The sequence below is a fragment of the Silene latifolia genome, chromosome Y (assembly GCF_048544455.1).
Source record: "Silene latifolia isolate original U9 population chromosome Y, ASM4854445v1, whole genome shotgun sequence".
Lineage (NCBI taxonomy): Eukaryota > Viridiplantae > Streptophyta > Magnoliopsida > Caryophyllales > Caryophyllaceae > Silene > Silene latifolia.
This window is the reverse complement of record NC_133538.1, coordinates 204,787,172-204,806,652: the sequence shown is the minus strand read 5'-3', so window position 1 is coordinate 204,806,652 and position 19,481 is coordinate 204,787,172. Positions and strand designations below refer to the sequence as shown.

The 19,481-nt window shown below is 43.8% G+C and overlaps 1 protein-coding gene across 1 annotated transcript; it reads right to left on the bottom strand.

The window, feature by feature from the left end:
• Positions 1-18,584: 18,584 nt before the first annotated feature.
• Positions 18,585-18,968, bottom strand: LOC141629908 (uncharacterized). Its single transcript, XM_074442827.1, has one exon. It carries the CDS (start codon positions 18,966-18,968, stop codon positions 18,585-18,587), a length of 384 nt encoding a protein of 127 aa, XP_074298928.1.
• Positions 18,969-19,481: the final 513 nt, after the last annotated feature.

The following is a 19,481-nucleotide window of genomic DNA, read 5'->3' as shown; positions in this document are numbered from 1 at the left end:
AATTTAACATCAAGGTGCACCACCTTTAACTTGCACCGTATGCCAAAGTGTCATGGTCCGGTACTTTTGCCGGATCGTGGCGCGCACCCTTGCCCGGCTCAAGGCAAGATGCAAGCGACAAGGATCTTCGCACTAGTGAAGGATCGCTCACTAGCACGATACTCGGGTTTCGGCAACACTCGACAGGATTGCAAGGAGAGCGTCAAGCACTAGTGTTCGTCAAGCACTAGGCATTCGTAATCAGTCTCGGGTGTGTGAGTCGGGATCCTAGTGTCGATCCCACAAACACGGCTTGTTAGTAAAGTGAAGGCAAAGAGTCGTTCACAACAAAGCAACAACAAGCAACACGAAGGCCCAAGGTAGGAAGCAGATTTTCATTCACTAGTACTCCCTAATGAGGAAAATTTGATATTTACATCTTGGTAGCAGGAGACATTGAAATTACAAAACTAGTGTAGAATAGCGATATACCTATTTATGGAAAGAAAAGCTATTCTAACTATGGTAAACTAGGAAAGTATTTACTAAAAATATACAAGGGAAATGAAATTACATAAGCATGAATAAATCAAAGGGTTCGAAGTGTGCGGATCATCACACTCTCCCCCACCTAATCTTGTTGCCGCCCTCGGCAACGCCATAGTCTTGAATGGTGCTTCAGTGAGACATCCTCGGTGAGCTGTAGCCGTCCATGCTGCGTTGAGGTTTGGCTTTCTCTTGAGTCCGGCTTGTAGATACTTCTCGGTCCACACCATGATCAGATTCATCAACCCTTCAAGAATAGAGTGCATTTCCTTGACGGTGATACTCCCGAACATCATGTCCTCCAAGTTTATCACTTGCCTGTGGTCATTCTGGGAAGTCCAAGTCCTCGTTGCTTGAGCGGAAACTTCGCGAGATCGTTCCAGGTGCTGGCTCCAGCGCACCTTCACCTTGTCCATCACCACTTCAGTACCTGCATTCAAGGGTAAGTGAGTTCTCCAGGAAGTCGAATCAGCACTTCGGCGCGGCCTCCTAATGGTACGAGGCCTTCTTGTTTGGGTCGACTGACCCTCAAACTAGGACGTCAATTCAACACATCGACGCGGCTCCCTAATGTCACGAGGTCTTCTTCTTTGGGTCTCACGACCCTCATTGTTTACTCCCCTTTGAGGTGGTAGACTCTCATTTTGTCTCTCGGGCCACTTAGCAACGTAGTTAGCCCGAGTCTTGTTCACCCTCGGTTCCGATGAACCATTGGGTACTCTCCAAGATTGCGTCCCCCGTCTCGGCGTCGGTATCACCCTCATTTCCGAGATCCGAGGGCTCCCATTGTCCTCGTCCCCATCCACGGTCTTCACTACGAAAGACCCTATCAGCAGCATCGAACCGTCACTTGGCTTTATCACTGCTAATGCTTTCTTAAAGAACTGCATCCCGAGTACTTACTTGAAGTCGTCTAACGGAACGGTGGTGAAGTCGAGTTCCCCTGTCCATTCACCCACCTGAACCGCGACCTTCTTAGCCGCTCCTTGGATATGCCTCATCTTCCCGTTAACTGGCTTGAGGCAGCTGTTCGTGTCGCTCAGAACTAGTCCCAATCGATCAGCTTCCTCTTTAGTCACGACGTTGTGGGATGCGCCCGAGTCGATCATGACTCGTGCTTTCCTCCTATTCACCATCAAGTCCACTGAAGCAAAAGGAGCCACGCCTAAACCATGCTTCCACCTGATTTTGATCCTTCACGCAAAACGAGGTCCAAACTCCAAAATCTGTCTAAAAAGGCACGGTAATTTTTGTCATGTCTAATTTCTTTAATGAATTTGGAGACTTTTTGGCTAGGGACTTTTATTTAAATAAGGATCCGAACTAAGATAAAGTCACGATACAAAACCGGGTAACGGGTTTATCGGTTTTCAACAATCGACCTTAGTTCGCTTCCAAATGGTCCTATTCTTTCTAGTTAAATAAATCAAGACAATCCTAGGCTAAATAAGAGTTGGTTGGTCATCCAAGAGAGTCCAAGAGGGCTGTTTTATCATTTCCAAATGAAGATCAAATGTCGCTTTCGAGGAAGGTCCACATGTCGCTTTCACTCTTACATGTGTGTAAGGCTTGTGTAAGGGCTTTTGTTTGACTCTATGATGGCTACTACAAGGCTCTATTTCGGCTGGTATGAGGACTATTTGAAGCTTCCAAGGAGTCCAAATAATCAAGGAAGGCAAGGAACAAAACCGGTGGCCCCTTTTTGCACGGTTTGCAACATCAAGGACAAAGGTCGCTTTCAAGCTTCCCAATTTGTCCAAGACAATCCCTTAAGCTTTTCTTACATGTTCTAACCCTTATACACCTTGGTGGCCGGACCCTTGAAGCCTCCAAAAGGGTTTTCCTCTATGTTTACATCATCCTTGTCTTACTAGTTTATTTTCCTTGTTTTTAGCTTTTGATTTTTAGCTTGTGTAAGAACTTGTGTAAGGCTTTAGGGCCACTTTTGAAACCGGTTTCCTAGGGGTCTTTTGGACCGTTAGATTACTAGGTTAGATGGATGGATATGATTGTTTTGCTTAGCCTATAAAAGCAAGGCATTCCTTAGTGTAAAAATGAGATTTGATGAATGAAGAAAACACAAGTTAGAAACATTGATTTCTACTAAACCTCTTTTGCTTAGTGCTTAGAGTCGGGTTTTTCTTTGCTGTGTGCTTGAAAATTATCCCTTTTAGTCTTAACCTAGTGGCTGTGTGCTTGGGTTAATTCATATCCTAATCACGCCTTTACTCTATTCGATTGTAGAGTTCAGGATTTCCGTGGTGCTGCATGACGTTACGATCGTTCGATTGCAGTCCTCAGAGTTTCTGCTCTGTTTTTAGTCCTTTTTATCACGATTAAACAGTTTAAAACACTATCCAAATCGAGTCATTTTCAGTCTAAAATCCGAGTCCTTAGAGTTTTACTTCAAATTGGTTATCAGAGCTTTAGGTTTAACACAATTCCATTGTTGTGTTAGTCTTGGGTTGGTAATCTTTCTTGTGAGTTCAATATAAACCTCAACCACATTCAAAAACACAAAAATATCCATGAGTGAAATGAGTGAAGAGAGATTGAGTGGTCTTGAACAAAAGTTCAATCGGCTAACAACAAATGTCGATTTGATCTTGCAATCCATGACCACAATGATGGCAAACGTCCCTACACTACCAAGAGGAGGAGTAAGGCCACCACCACAACCACCACCGGGCAGAGGTAGATGCCGTGGGTTCATAGGGAGAAGAAGAGAACACGAGGTTGTTCTGTCAATGAAGGTGAGCCCAACTCGGATTCGGAGGATTCTATGGCCAAAGCTTTCCAACAAGAGCACACCAAGGATTTGAAGGTAATAATTCCTGATTTTTATGGTAGCTTAAACCCCAATGATTGGTTAGATTGGTTTGAGACCATGGGAAGAATCTTTGAGTTTAAAGATTATTCGGATAGCAAATCTTTCAAAGTTGCAATCTTGAAACTCAAAGGCCATGCTTTTCTTTGTTATGAGAACTTAAAATTTCAAAGGAGAAGAGATGGTAAGGAACCTATTAAGTCTTGGTCTAAGTTGAAGGAGAAGCTTATGAGAAAGTTTGTGCCTAGAAACTACACCCGAAACATGTCTACCACCACAAAATGGTCGTCCAAAATAGTCCTTTATAAACCCCGACCCAAAACCGAAATGAATGAGCCTATCACCACAAAATTGCCCTCCAAAACAGTCCCCCACAGTGTTCAAACCGTGACCAAGGTTTTCAAACCAAACCCTCAAAACAAAACCACAACTTTTGACAAAGGTAAGGAAACCGAAACCTCACAAAAAAAAGGTCACTACCCTCAAAAAATGTTGTCAATGTCAAGACTTTGGTCACTTTGCTAAAGAATGTCCAACAAAGAAAGGCCTTAACACATTTGAGTTAGTGCATTGGGGTGATGATGAGATCCTTGTGTTTGATAAGGATGTGGAAGAAATGGGTCATGAGGGAACGAGTGATGATTTGGCGGAAACGGGCATGGGTCTTGGCTTGGTTACTTGGAAAGCATCTACTAATCACATTGAGGTGCTAAATCAAGAGGTGGGTGGTATGGAGAGTGTCCATGCTCTCCCTACCAATGATATGTCCAAAGAGCAAGAGGAACCATTTCCTACCAAAGTTCAAGGATTGACCAAACTCTATGGAGATGTTTCACCAAGTACCACCATGGAGTTGATGACCGAGGTCCCTAAACCTCATTTGGGAAGCCTTGATATATACAACTCCGATGGCAAGGTAGGAGAATGCCCACTTAAACAAAGCAAGCTCAAATGGAATGATTCCAAGGGACGAGTTAAAGGGAAACCGTTCATCCATGATCAAACCGAGAAGGACAATGGGACTTGGGAGAAAAGGTCCAAGAGTCCTATGCAAACCAAAGTATTTGATCCCGGAGATCCCATGTGGATACATTTCAGCAAAGGAAGGGTTGTCAAGCGAGAAGAAGAATGGTCAATGGCAAGTGGAAGAGGTCCTTTCAAGCTCACCGACATTGTTTTCATGTTAGAGTTCTCTGCAATAATTAAACAGTCCTCTCGACCGTCTGATTCGTCCTTGTCCGTCCAAAATCTCAGTCCTTGTTTCACAAACAGACAGTCCAGTTTACCTTTGTCCGATTTGAGTCCTTGTCCAAAAACCCGAGTCCTAGTTCAATTGGGTTGGTTCTCTTGGGCATCCATGTCATCTTTAATGTTGAGGACTTAAGTCAATACTATGAGAAGGTCAAGGATGGTGATGTCTAGGACTTGAGGACAAGTCCTTTTCAAGAGGGAGAGTTTGAAGCAAAAGGAGCCACGCCTAAACCATGCTTCCACCCGATTTTGATCCTTCACGCAAAACGAGGTCCAAACTCCAAAATCCGTCTAAAAAGGCACGGTAATTTTTGTCATGTCTCATTTCTTTAATGAATTTGGAGACTTTTTGGCTAGGGACTTTTATTTAAATAAGGATCCGAACTAAGATAAAGTCACGAGACAAAACCGGGTAACGGGTTTATCGGTTTTCAACAATCGACCTTAGTTCGCTTCCAAATGGTCCTATTCTTTCTAGTTAAATAAATCAAGACAATCCTAGGCTAAATAAGAGTTGGTTGGTCGTCCAAGAGAGTCCAAGAGGGCTGTTTTATCATTTTCAAATGAAGATCAAATGTTGCTTTCGAGGAAGGTCCACATGTCGCTTTCACTCTTACATGTGTGTAAGGCTTGTGTAAGGGCTTTTGTTTGACTCTATGATGGCTACTACAAGGCTCTATTTCGGCTGGTATGAGGACTATTTGAAGCTTCCAAGGAGTCCAAATAATCAAGGAAGGCAAGGAACAAAACCGGTGGCCCCTTTTTGCACGGTTTGCAACATCAAGGACAAAGGTCGCTTTCAAGCTTCCCAATTTGTCCAAGACAATCCCTTGAGCTTTTCTTACATGTTCTAACCCTTATACACCTTGGTGGCCGGACCCTTGAAGCCTCCAAAAGGGTTTTCCTCTATGTTTACATTATCCTTGTCTTACTAGTTTATTTTCCTTGTTTTTAGCTTTTGATTTTTAGCTTGTGTAAGAACTTGTGTAAGGCTTTAGGGCCACTTTTGAAACCGGTTTCCTAGGGGTCTTTTGGACCGTTAGATTACTAGGTTAGATGGATGGATAGGATTGTTTTGCTTAGCCTATAAAAGCAAGGTATTCCTTAGTGTAAAAATGAGATTTGATGAATGAAAAAAACACAAGTTAGAAACATTGATTTCTACTAAACCTCTTTTGCTTAGTGCTTAGAGTCGGGTATTTTTCTTTGCTGTGTGCTTGAAAATTATCCTTTTTAGTCTTAACCTAGTGGCTGTGTGCTTGGGTTAATTCATATCCTAATCACGCCTTTACTCTATTCGATTGTAGAGTTCGAGGATTTCCGTGGTGCCAGACGCTTAAATCGATTTGTTCGATTGCAGTCCTCAGAGTTTCTGCTCTGTTTTTAGTCCTTTTTTATCACGATTAAACAGTTTAAAACACTGTCCAAATCGAGTCAGTTTTAGTCCAAAATCCGAGTCCTTAGAGTTTTACTTCATCCACGTACATGAGCCCGGTGGATTTCTTGGCGAGGGGTTCTTCCAACTTCCCCATCGTGCTTATCCTCTGTAGTGAGCTTATACGCGGCTGGTCTTCCTCATCACCCGAGTCTTCGTCATACTCTTGGTAATAGTCGGCCATCGCCCCGTCAAGACGCTCTTGAGCCCCCTTTGGCATCTTTTGAATCATTGCATTGAACTAGGCCTTGTTGGGACATTCGGCCATCCTATGAGGACCCTTGCACACAAAGCACGCGAACGGTTTCTTTGTTGTAGACGCAATTGTGTTTCCCACCTTTGAAGATGAGCTTGTGAGCGAGTGACACGGCTATCGCAACCCTATCAAAGATAAAACCTAATGGTCTCAACTAAAATGTAGCAGAGGCAGTCGAGTATCAAATCCACAGGGAGGTAATGTAATTAACAGTTGCCTAATTCTAGTCCTAAAGTAACAATTGAGGGTTGTTGAATTTGGTTCTAAACTACGAAGTTTGAAAGGAAGAAAAATAAAGTAAAGAGCAGTAAAGGCAATAAAATATGATTAAACTATCAAGAAGAGAGGGACATGTCGGGATTTCGGTTCACTACGGTAGTCCAATAACTCAGCTGTAAATGATTCAGACGAACTAATGTGAGACGGATGTGGAAAGGTCCTTTCGGTCCACTTTCTATCCTAAAATACCACTAACTTAACTTTCGTCCTCATTAGGGTAGTCTACTGTTTATAGCAGGCCTATTTAGTCCAATCTTTCGATCCAGGATTAATTTTAGCTGATTAAAGGGTGACATAGAAGCGTGCACTCAACTAGGTCGGATAAATACAGTTAAATTGCTATAGTGACAGGGTCTCATAATCAATTCGTCTAATTCATTTACTACGTCGTCATATTTCTACCGCAGATTCCCTAATCCCAACATGAAGGGAGTTTAGCTACTCATATCGTTAATTAAACTAACAACAAACAATTTTCCAGCAGTAAACATTATGGAGTGACAGTAGATCACAATAAGGAAAATTAGGGCAAAGGATAAATGCAACGAAACAAGTAATGAAAGCAAGCAAATGATTAATTATTATTGAAGGGAGAGAAGGAATTACAATCCAAGCGAATCCGGCGTAAAGAACACAAAATCCGAGTAAAAGCAATCCCGAAATAAGTAAGAGTAGAGAGGAATAAAGCAGCGTTCTAAAGCTTACAGTAGAGTGTTTGATAATATCAAAGATCATCCTAATTAACCTAGTAAAGCGTGCTTAAATAGCAAAGCAAAAGAGTTTAGCGAAATAAAACATCACGCGGGCTAATTAAAGCCCAAACCCATCAAAACCACTCGATCGAGTGGATTAAAACCACTCGATCGACCAACTCTTCATCCAAACAAATTTCGATCGATCGGAAGGTTACTCGATCGAGTAATGCGACTCTTTCTGCGATAAGGATCGAGTAGCAAAACTGCTCGATCGACCAACTAGGGGTGTAGAAACCACTCGATCGAGTGGAAAACAGCTCGATCGAGTGACTAGACTTCATTTCAGCTCACGTCCTCGCCTAAATGCTTCGTAATCCGTGCCACGACGCTTCCAAACACAGTAACTCACTCTGGAATAATCCCGTCTCCTCTAAATGCATGCAAAAAGGACGAAAAAGAGTACGGATCCACTACTTTCGCGTTCAATTGTACAAAATGGACAAAACGAACCAAAGTAGCCAATTCGGGGCAAAATATCATAAAAACAATATGAAAATGCATAGAAATACGTGCTGAAATAGGCTAAAAAGACTATACATTAGGCACGTATCAAATCTCCCCAAACCGAACCTTTACTCGTCCTCGAGTAAACTCAAAACTAAACTAATGGAACGGAAATGATAACTCAGAGCTAGCTTAACTTGTCTACTTGAGCCAGTTTAATGCAACAAAAATTAACAGTTAAAGCTAAGCAGTCAAAACGCAAACGAATTATAAGCTGTTCAGAAATATAGCTGACCTATCGACCTTGCAAGACCGACAAAATTGGACTCTCACGTGGTCACTCTTCTCTCATGAAGCAAAGGGTAAATGTTATGTGTAGAAGAGAGAAGAAAAGACAGTCACTCACCTAACTGCGACATACATAGCATGCATGCCACAAAAATGAAAGACAATTCAAGTACTAATGCACAAATTCCAACCAATAATGTCCGTCACAGCCGAGGGTTTGCAAATGATTTGGGAATAGTAAGGTTCAGGTGAGAAAAGGCAAAACATGTTATGGGAATGTGGAGGTAAAAGCGTCAAGCTAGTTCCTAACAGGACCATAATGAAACCATCCGAATCTCAACTGACTAAAAGACTAAGTACGGGTGCCCTTCATTCGGCACAAAACTCACTAGACTCAAAACACAATCTCCTCAAAAAATATGGGATAGAACGGAGGAGTCAGACGGTCACAAACTTCCCTTTTTTGAACATCGTCTAAAATGAAATAACTAACTGAACCAAATCAACCTTTTTCGACTGTACATCTTCGAACATCTTCTCAACTCAGACAAGAGGAACACGTCTGTTTCCTCCATTTTCACATTCTCTTTTCTTTTCTTTCTTTCTTACACGTTCCGGCCTTTATTTTTTTTTTTGGATTTTTTTTCTTTCTTTCACTGTTCACGTTCAGCTCTTTCTTTTTTTTTTCTTTTCTTTTCCTCCTTCCTCTATACTTACACCAACTCCAAAGCAAGAAACACGGACCAAAATGCAACGGAAAAATATACCGCAGAAGAACATACTAACTAGCTTGACTAGGCAGGCTTAGTTTGGGATGTAGCTAATGGGTCAAAAGGCAATTTTGGTTTATGTGGAGCTAAATGGGTGAAAAGTAATAAGAAAGGGAAATTTGCAAGACCCTCCCTGCATGTGACACCAACCACAAACCCGAATATGTGCATTTGACGAGAAATTGAATGTCATAAATGTGCAAAAAAGACGAACATGCTATGCAAGGAGTACTACTAAAAATTCCTAATGAACTGGTCCTGAAGGTCACCAGTTATGGCTCTAAAAAAAACTCAGAATTTTTAAGTAGTTTGCCAATTTATAGGTAAAGTCTAAACAGTCAGCTTATATTTGAACAGAAATTCGTAGACTATGCGTATGACAAGCTAAAAACTATCAATAAAGTGCAAGGCTCAAGTAAATTGACAAGTTATAGTGCATTGTCATCATGGGAATCTACCGTTCCGACTCAACCTATATGCAAAAATAAACGTGAATATTTTTTTTGAATTTTTTTTTTTTTTTTTTGGAAAATAAAGAACAATGCAAGCTGAAAAGTAAACGTGAATGCACAAAGACAGATGCAAATGCAGACTCAAAAGGATGCAATACCCTCCCCAAACCAAAACGGACAACGGCCTCGTTGTCCTCCAGCATACACCAGCAGAAATATGGGGGAACGGGAATATACAAAATGAAAATAATAAAATAGAGGAGACAAAATAAAAGAGTAAGAGATACATAGAAAATACGAACTTCCCTAAACCAGCCAGAAAACGGGGGAAGTGAGTAGACCAGTAGCTACTCGTCGTCATCGTCGTCTCCATCCACCTTGTACTCCGGGTCTTTCTCCTCATCTCGCCTCTTCCGCTCCTCCTCACGAGCTCTCTCCACTGCCACCTCTGGGTCCTCGTCCTCCTCCTCGTCAGAAAACGGGTACCCCTCAGCTGGGTACTGGAAGAAGGAATGGTGTGGCCAACCCTTCGGGATCGGTCTGTGTCGCCGCAAGTGGTACTCGTACAGAGGGTGCAAGGCAAGAGCTATGTCCCTCTCCATACGAGCCTGACGCTCTGCAAGCTCGATCAACAAACCGTAAACTGCGCCCCCTTGGTCCTGGACCGCGGGCGCTACAAAGGGAGGAGGTGGTCTAAAAGTAGCCGGGAAAACCGGCTCAGTCTGTGTCTGGTCAGTGGGAGGTGGACGAGGGGTAGGAGCGGTAGTAGTGGGAGTAGGGGTCGGATCGGGAGTAGCCGTGGAAGGCTGGGTACTCCCTGAAGGTGTGGACCCCTCTTCAGTCTCAACTCGCCGCTTCTTAGCGGCGGGTGCAGCAGGAGGTGGACGAGACTGAAGTGGAAGGTGAAGTAGAAGCAAGGCAGGCAGACGGTGGCCCTTTACCACGATGGTAAGGGCTCAAGACGGGGAGACTGCCGCAAGGTAAGTCAACAGACAAGGAGCCGTCAATCTTCCAAGTCTGGTAGTCTGGGGTCAGCCAATGCTGAGCGAGCATGGCAGCCAGACTCAGTGGCCTCTCTCCCTCGAGGTACTGCAAGTCACGTGGCCAGGTGGGGAAAAGTCGGTGGGCAAGAATGGTGGCTATGCCACCGCAGGCAATGGTTCCCGCCTCCTTCTTCCCCTGGTCGTGGAGGTACTGGGCGGTGAGGTAGGCAATGTTAAAGGTAAAAGGACCTTCACAGTCGACATTCAGATAACCGCCCAGGATGGAGAGCTCGGTGTTGGTAGTGTTGTTCGGTTCCTTTCGGCCGAAAATAGAGCTCCCCATCAGTCTAAGAAAACAACGGACGGGGGGATGGTGGACCTGGTGGAGCTTACGCTCCTGGAAACGGGTCTGGGCCAGGCACCGCCAAACCTGAGGGTAGACCTTCCTCGAGTCTGACGTCACACCCGAGGAGGTAAGATCAAGTAGCCTACCAAACTCTGCTAGAGGCATCGGGAAAGTCCGGTTGAACAACCGGAAGGAGACTGACAAAACGATCGGGTCGATGGCGTATGCCCCGAGGAGAAGGTAAAAGAGCTGGGAAACTCGAGACTTAGCTCTAAGAAGGTGTGGCCTCTCATAGTAATGAGCCCAGGCATCCCCGTGACCCGTAGTAAAGTACAGACTGACTCGTAAATACCGAGTTTCTCTAATGCCGATTTATCCAAAAATCGGGAAGGCACATGTACACACTTGACCAAGTTAAAGAATTCCGTACGATGGACAGCGTTGACGAATAATACTTGTGGGTAGTCTGGGTGGGAGTCGAGGGAAGTATCCCCTCGGACTGTAACTGTCTCAGAAGTAGGCGGAGCGGCAGCTGAAGTAGAAGCGGAAGCAGCAGCTATGGAAGTGCTAGGAGTGGAAGTAGAAGTGACTGGAGCTTGTGTAGCTCTGACCAGTCTACGACCCCGGCTTCCGTCTCTGGAACGCAAGGCAGCGGCCCGCTCTCGACCGTAAGGGACCATGGCGACTACGAAGGCGGCCGCGGGCTTTGGTGAGTCCGCCACAGTGTAGAAGTGGTGGCTGGTGTACAGGTAGTGGCTAATGTGGTCACCGCTGAAGAGGAACTAGCAGCAGTGCTAGCTGTGGTGGTGACCGTGGAGGAAGTGGTAGCCTGAACTGAGCTCGCAGCTGAGCTCACTGGAGTAAAAACCGTCCCTGCAGCTGAAACAAGTAAGACTGGGGCTGCAGTGGTGACTAGGGCAGAGGTAGTGGCAACAGCTGGGGCCACTGACTCACTCAAGGACGGGCTGGAAGAAGTACTGGTAGAAGGTAAGGTACTCGACTCCATCCTGAAAACATAGGGGAAGGGGTATGAGAAGAAAACAATGGTTAACAGAGGCGAAGACAACAGAAAAAACAGCATGTGAAACCATAAACACTCCCCTATCAGTCGAAAATTTCGACCTACAACATACAATTTCCAATAATTCCTCAGAAATTTCGAAATAGCAGTACATGAATGTGATAATGTGACAATGTAATGACTGCTAATGGAGACTAAAAACAAGACGAAAAAAATCGCATATGACAAAGATGTAAGTCCCTAGCGATCGAAAATTTCGACTCACGAAAGACAGAATCCCAACAATTTACAGCATGTAATGGCGATAGGAGACGGAAAAAACAGTTAACAACAACAGCAAGTAAGCAAGAACTGAGGTTAAACAAATCATGGCAGCATATAGACCGTCTGACAGTCGAAAAAAAATCGACTTAGAAGCCCTAATCGCGGAAATCTCGCGCAAATTTCGAATTAAACATGCAACAACAGCGAGGAAATTGGGATATGATCATCAAGCAAGCTAATTAAGGGCATACAAACACAATTAAGTCGAAAAATTCGACTAAACATGGATTTTCGAAACCCTAGAAGCCATTTTTCCTCATAAAATTCGAATTAATCGAAAATATAATGCAAAGAAGGTGAATGAAACACTTACTTGATGATAAGAATCCTACAATATGCAATCAATCTTCAAAAATCAAGCAAAAACAAGCGATTTTTTTAGTCGAAAAACCCGCAAACCCTAGACCCTCTTTAAAATCGTGGAAACGAACACAAATAAGGGGAAAAACAAAGGGCTTTTGAAGATCAATTAGCAAGGAAGGGATTGTAGGTGGCGGATTTGGAGATTGGGCAAGAAATTTAGGGATTTGGGGATGAATTGATCGCACAAGGGAAGGTATTAGACGATAAGTTAGGGATAAAAATGAATTAGAAATACAAAGAAAGAGTTTAAGGAAAACACTCCCTGCGTCTATTCATTTCCACTCGATCGAGTGGTTTTAAACCGCTCGATCGAGCACTGTTGATGCTCCTGTTGCTCGCTCGAGTAAATTTTACTCGATCGACTAGTCCAGCTTATTGCTTTGTTCGATCGACTGAATTTTCACTCGGTCGACCAGATTTTCACTCGATCGAGTACAAAAAGTACTCGATCGAGGACTTTTCTCGCGTAAGCTTCTTGAATTTCGTCTTTACTCCTTTGAAATGCGTGAAACTTCCCCAAACCTGCATAAAAACACATCCAAAAATTTCCCAAAATACCAAATATGCAGAAGCACAGTCTATAGTCTTACGTTTATGCTAAAAACTGTCTAAAACTAATTGTCCTAATTAAAACGCAATAAAACAAATTCAAAGGAATTTCAAAAATTATCTATTACAAAGTGTTACACGGGGCATTTCTCCGTTTAATTCCCGTCAAATTTCAGTAGCCCCTTGATGGGCTTCTGACTGGAGGACATCACCTCAGCAACATTGACTGTCCTCTTCAACTTCCATGAGCATGAGTAATCACTTGAAACGGTAGGAGGGGAGTAGTTCACATCCACATAAGCGTGAACCTTCCTCGTCCTCGCTCCTTTATCACCAGCTTTAGCGTCAACATTTCCAGTTTGATTGATAATGATTGCGCCATGTCCTTTGACAGCTTCCCCTTTGCTTTCATCTATACCTACAGCAAGGAAAACAGACGAACTTTCCTCCTCTTTGCTCTCAGTCTGAGGCGGAGGGTTAACAATAGCAGCGCATTTCTCCAAATTTTCATTTAGAGTGTCAATAATAGGAACAATAGATGAGAGAGCATTGCAAGGCTGGGCTTGCATGGGAGCTCTCCGAAACTTAGACTGATGAAAAATCAGCTCCTCGTCCCCTACCTGAAAGGTCAAAGTCTTTCCCTCGACGTCTATTACTGCACGGGCAGTGGACAAAAATGGTCTCCCTAAAATTATAGGGGTGTGTGCATCTTCGGGGATTTCTAAGACAACAAAATCAACGGGAATAAAGAACTTCCCGATCTGAACAGGTACGTCTTCTACTACACCTAGTGGCCGTGATAAACTACGGTCGGCCATCTGGACAGTCATGTTGGTACAACTCAGCTTTGTCAAACCAAATCTCTTAGCCAGAGACAAAGGTAAAACACTCACGCTAGCGCCTAAATCGCATAGCGCATTATCAATCAAATGCATACCGATATGACACGGAATTGAAAAACTACCCGGGTCTGATTGCTTAGGGGGTAACTTATTTTGAAATAGGGCTGACCCCACCTCAGTCAAAGCTACAATCTCACTGTCATTAATAGTCCTTTTACGCGCTAAAATTTCTTTCATAAACTTTAAATAAGAGGGTACCTTAGTCAGCAATTCAGTGAACGGCACGGTGACTTCCAAGCTCTTCAAAAGTTCGACAAATTTGCCGAATTGTTGATTAAGTTTAGTATTTTGCAGCCGCCTCGGGAAGGGAACCGTGATAGGTATCTCGAGTCCCTTGTTTCTCGCTTCCAATGTATCTTCCGGTGCAAGTTCTGTATCCTTTGAACGCTTCTTACCTCTCGAACGAGGCCTTTCCGGTGATTTCTCGCTTAAACGAGCACTAGCAGGCTCTCGAATAAGCTTCCCGTCATCAATACTACTCGATCGACCAATCTGCTCACTCGATCGAGCAGTTTCTTCATCAATGTCAGTCGATCGAGTACAATTTCCACTCGATCGACCAACTCCACTTTCTACTTCAGTCGATCGAGTACAATTTCCACTCGATCGACCAACATGTTCTTCCTGTTCACTCGATCGAGTGGAAAAACCACTCGATCGAGGGCTTTCATCTTCAGTTCTACTCGATCGAACACTAGATTTCAGTACACTGTTCACCATCAGTATTAGCTTCCCTAGGGTCTGATTTTGACACTTCTGGTCCCTCATAAGAAAGACCGCTTCTTAATTCTATCAGATTTACCGTCTCATGTGGATTCTTCTCATTTTGAGTCGGTAAATGACCCTGCTTTCTCGAAGATTGATTTGCAGCGAGTTGGGCAACTTGAGTCTCAAGTGCCTTAAATGACGCGTCCTTCGTTGATTTTGTTGATCATTCAAATTGCAATTGCTTTGAAATGGACTGCAACATAGACTTTATCTCACCCATTTCACTCACCCCACTAGAAGATGATGCACCTTGATTAGGAGGATTGAAAGAAGGAGGCTTCTGAAAGCCTTGTTGATTCTTGTGTGGAGGAATATACTACGCTGGCGATTCGGAGGAGCGGTAGGATTGAGTACATTCTGACTAGTCCACCTCAAATTGGGGTAGACATTCGGCTCGTAATAACTGTTGTTCTTCCTGTAGTGTTGAAAGGCAGCACATGACTCATAGAAATTGGGACAATTATCTGAAACATGCCCCTCTCCTCCACATCTCTTGCAGCTAAAGGGACCGTCTGTAACAGCATTTACATGGTAAATTCCTCCCTTCGAGGCTACTCCCAGCTCATATTTATCAAATCGGGCCGTGAGAGCCTCTAAACCAGCTACAGAAGGAGATTCGGCACTCCTCCTTTGATTTCCTCTCGAGTTCCCATATTCAGCTTTATGGGTGGCCAAATCATCTATGATCTTCCACCCCTTAGTCTCTCCTAGATTCTCAGCAAACCGGCCACTAGCTGCAGCATCCAAAATAGCCCTCTGATCGTCGTACAGCCCATTATAGAACTGATTGCAAAGACTCCACTTCTCGAACCCATGATACGGAATGGTTCGCACCAACTTCTTGAAGCGGACCCATGCCTCGTGAAAGTTCTCGTCAGGCCCTTTTTTAAAGCTCGTGATCTAAGCTCTAATTGCATTAGTCTTCGAAGCAGAGAAGTACTTCTTATAAAACGCCAAAGCCAACGAATTCCAGTCAGTTATCCCATGAGCAGTCCGGTCCAGATCCCTATACCACTCCCTTGCAGCATCTCGGAGTGAGAAAATGAACATGGTTTCTTTTATCTGGTCTTGGGTCACACCGGCTGGTGGGGGTATGGAGCAGCAGTAGTCAATAAAAGTCTCCATGTGCTTAGCTGCATCTTCATTTGCGCTCTCCCAACTGTTCCTCTCAACCATATTAATATAAGAGGGCTTTGGCTCAAATTTTCTAGCATCGCCTGGTAATTCGAATCCTTTATAAAGATTAGCAGCTGTCGGCTCAGAATGACTAGCTATACTCGCTTCCTCGGCCATAACTGGAAAATCTGGAGAAGTGACTGTTTCACCTGATGAATTGGAAACTGGAGATGAAGGTGGATCTTCCTCGAAAAGCTCGATCTCGTGAAAGCTTGATAGAGTACTTAGCTCTTCCTCTGTCGGTAATAGCCTTTGTGATCGCCTCAACTCGCGCAGAGATTTCTCAAGCTCAGGATTATAAGGCAATTATTCACCGCCATGTGACCTGCGCATAAGAGGAAACTATGAACAGGATATAAGAATAGTCTAAGGAACGTATGTCCCTTAAACTGAAAAACAGACAAAAATAAAGACAACCAAAAATTAGAACAATTGCCTCCCCGACAACGGCGCCAAAATTTGACACGGCTATCGCAACCCTATCAAAGATAAAACCTAACGGTCTCAACTAAAATGTAGCAGAGGCAGTCGAGTATCGAATCCACAGGGAGGTAATGTAATTAACAGTTGCCTAATTCTAGTCCTAAAGTAACAATTGGGGGTTGTTGAATTTGGTTCTAAACTACGAAGTTTGAAAGGAAGAAAAATAAAGTAAAGAGCAGTAAAGGCAATAAAATATGATTAAACTATCAAGAAGAGAGGGACATGTCGGGATTTCGGTTCACTACGGTAGACCTGATCATGGGCCGGGCCGGGCCGGGTTTGGGCCGGGCTCGTGCTAAAAAAACAGCCCAAATACATGGGTCGGGCCGGGCCGGGCTGGAAAGGCGGGTCAGATTTTGAGGCCCAAGCCCATACTATTCGGGCTATAATGGGCCTCGGGCCAAAATGGGCCAAAACGGGCCAGAAAAAAACAAACGTGAAAAACTAACAAAATGGATTTGTGAACAAACTATTAGCAACGATATAAATTTGTAAAGTCTTATGTGTTTGACTTTTGAGTGCCACTGTGAGGCAAATTGAAAGTAAAGATGAGATATTTATAATCAAATAATGATGGAAGGCTAATAGTCGAACAAGTTGTGCCATTGAATTGGAAAATCGAAAAAAATGATGGTGATTTGGGAAATCTGGAAAAATAAAGAACCTAGGTAAACTGGTAAATGAAGAATTGAAGAGGACGTTGGGGACTTGGGAATGTGGAAAGTAGTGGTGGGGTTAGATTTTTATTAAATTTGATCTCTTAATATTCCAATGCATTAGAGTGAGTCTGATATTTTTCCAACTTTCGACTTTCGAGCTATTTTTTTTATTATTATTATTTTGGGTCGGGTCGGGCCGGGCCAAAATCCGGGCCTTGAGGTTGGCCCATACCCGGCCCTATATTCATATCGGGCTTTTTTTGGGCCGGGCCACGGGCTTTTTGGGCCAAATCATAGGCCCAAGCCCGAGAAAAAAATCGGGCTGGGCCGGGTCGGGCTGTCGGGCCTGGGCCATCTGATCAGCTCTACACTACGGTAGTCCAATAACTCAGCTGTAAATGATTCAGACGAACTAATGTGAGACGGATGTGGAAAGGTCCTTTCGGTCCACTTTCTATCCTAAAATACCGCTAACTTAACTTTCGTCCTCATTAGGGTAGTCTCATCGTTTATAGCGGGCCTATTTAGTCCAATCTTTCGATCCAGGATTAATTTTAGCCAGATTAAAGGGTGACATAGAAGCGTGCACTCAACTAGGTCGGATAAATACAGTTAAATTGCTATAGTGACAGGGTCTCATAATCAATTCGTCTAATTCATTTACTACGTCGTCATATTTCTACCGCAGATTCCCTAATCCCAACATGAAGGGAGTTTAGCTACTCATATCCTTAATTAAACTAACAACAAACAATTTTCCAGCAGTAAACATTATGGAGTGACAGTAGATCACAATAAGGAAAATTAGGACAAAGGATAAATGCAACGAAACAGGTAATGAAAGCAAGCAAATGATTAATTATTATTGAAGGGAGAGAAGGAATTACAATCCAAGCCAATCCGGCGTAAAGAACACAAAATCCGAGTAAAAGCAATCCCGAAATAAGTAACAGTAGAGAGGAATAAAGCAGCGTTCTAAAGTTTACAGTAGAGTGTTTGATAATATCAAAGATCATCCTAATTAACCTAGTAAAGCGTGCTTAAATAGCAAAGCAAAAGAGTTTAGCGAAATAAAACATCACGCGGGCTAATTAAAGCCCAAACCCATCAAAACCACTCGATCGAGTGGATTAAAACCACTCGATCGACCAACTCTTCATCCAAACAGCTCGATCGACTGGAAGGTTAATCGATCGAGTAACAACTCTTTCTGCAGCATAAGGATCGAGTAGTAAAACTGCTCGATCGACCAACTAGGGGTGTAGAAACCACTCGATCGAGTGGAAAACAGCTCGATCGAGTGACTAGACTTCATTTCAGCTCACATCCTCGCCTAAATGCTTCGTAATCCGTGCCACGACGCTTCCAAACACATTAACTCACTCTGGAATAATCCCGTCTCCTCTAAATGCATGCAAAAAGGACGAAAAAGAGTACGGATCCACTACTTTCGCGTTCATTTCTATTAAATGGACAAAACGAACCAAAGTAGCGAATTCGGGGCAAAATATCATAAAAACAATATGAAAATGCATAGAAATACGTGCTGAAATAGGCTAAAAAGACTATACATTAGGCACGTATCAGCGAGTTCGAACTGCTTGCCACTTGACCTTGGCTCCCCTGTGAGCAAAACTGACTGTTCCCAACCGAAATCGAACTTGCTTGTGGCTTCCTTCCGTTGAACCCAATTTGAGGCACACCCGTATTCTCCATTGGTGCCACCTCTCAAGGTACCTCTCGCTCCCCGTGGAAATCGAGAAGACGCTCCGCAGCCGATATGGCTGAAGACAGAGTCTTGGGGTTCTGTCTCATTACCTCCTTTTGAGCCCACCTCTTCAATCCGTTGACGAACTCGAAGGTCATGTTCGTCTCGGTTATTTCCGTAATCTCGAGCATGCACGCTGAGAATTCCCTCACATAATCCCGAATTGATTTGGTATGCTTTACTTCCTCCAGCTTCCTCTGAGCGACAAACTCGGTGTTCTCGGGGTAGAAGTGATCCTTCAAAATCCTCTTGAAATCGGTCCACGATGTTAGCGTGATCATTCCCTCTTCGATCTCCTTGTACCTAGCCTGCCACCACATCTTGGCATCGTCCACCAAGTACATACTTGCTGTGTCGACTTTCTCTTCTTCGTCGAGCCCACTCACTCGGAAGTATTGCTCCATATCGAAGACGAAATTATCGACCGCTTTCGAATCTCCCGCCCCATCGTAGGTACGAGGTGGAGGTGCCTTCACCTTATGGCCCCTCACAGATTTCCCGTCATTGGCCACCGCTTTCACGCGCGTGGCGTAAGTGTTCTCTAACATCTCGACCTTTCGGTGTAGATGATTGATCTCTTCCTCCCGATCATCGGGGATCGCATCACTTATCGCTTGGATGCGGGTGTTCATCCCGTCCACCTTCATCTCGAGTTCACAAATCGTCTTCTGCAACTCCTCGAGGCTCGCGGCCATCCACATAACAATGCCCTAGAGTTTGGGAAGCTTGACGTCGATTGATTCCTCTAAGGCATCCATTCGATCCTCAATTGTTTCCCCCATTTTCTCGATCTTGATAAACAAATGCGGCGTGAAGAAACCCGTCCGAAGGCCGGGCTCTGATACCAAATGTCACGG

Bases quoted from the DNA above. Each gene is read 5' to 3' on its own strand.
- LOC141629908 (XM_074442827.1), bottom strand. From the start codon at position 18,968: ATGTACTTGGTGGACGATGCCAAGATGTGGTGGCAGGCTAGGTACAAG.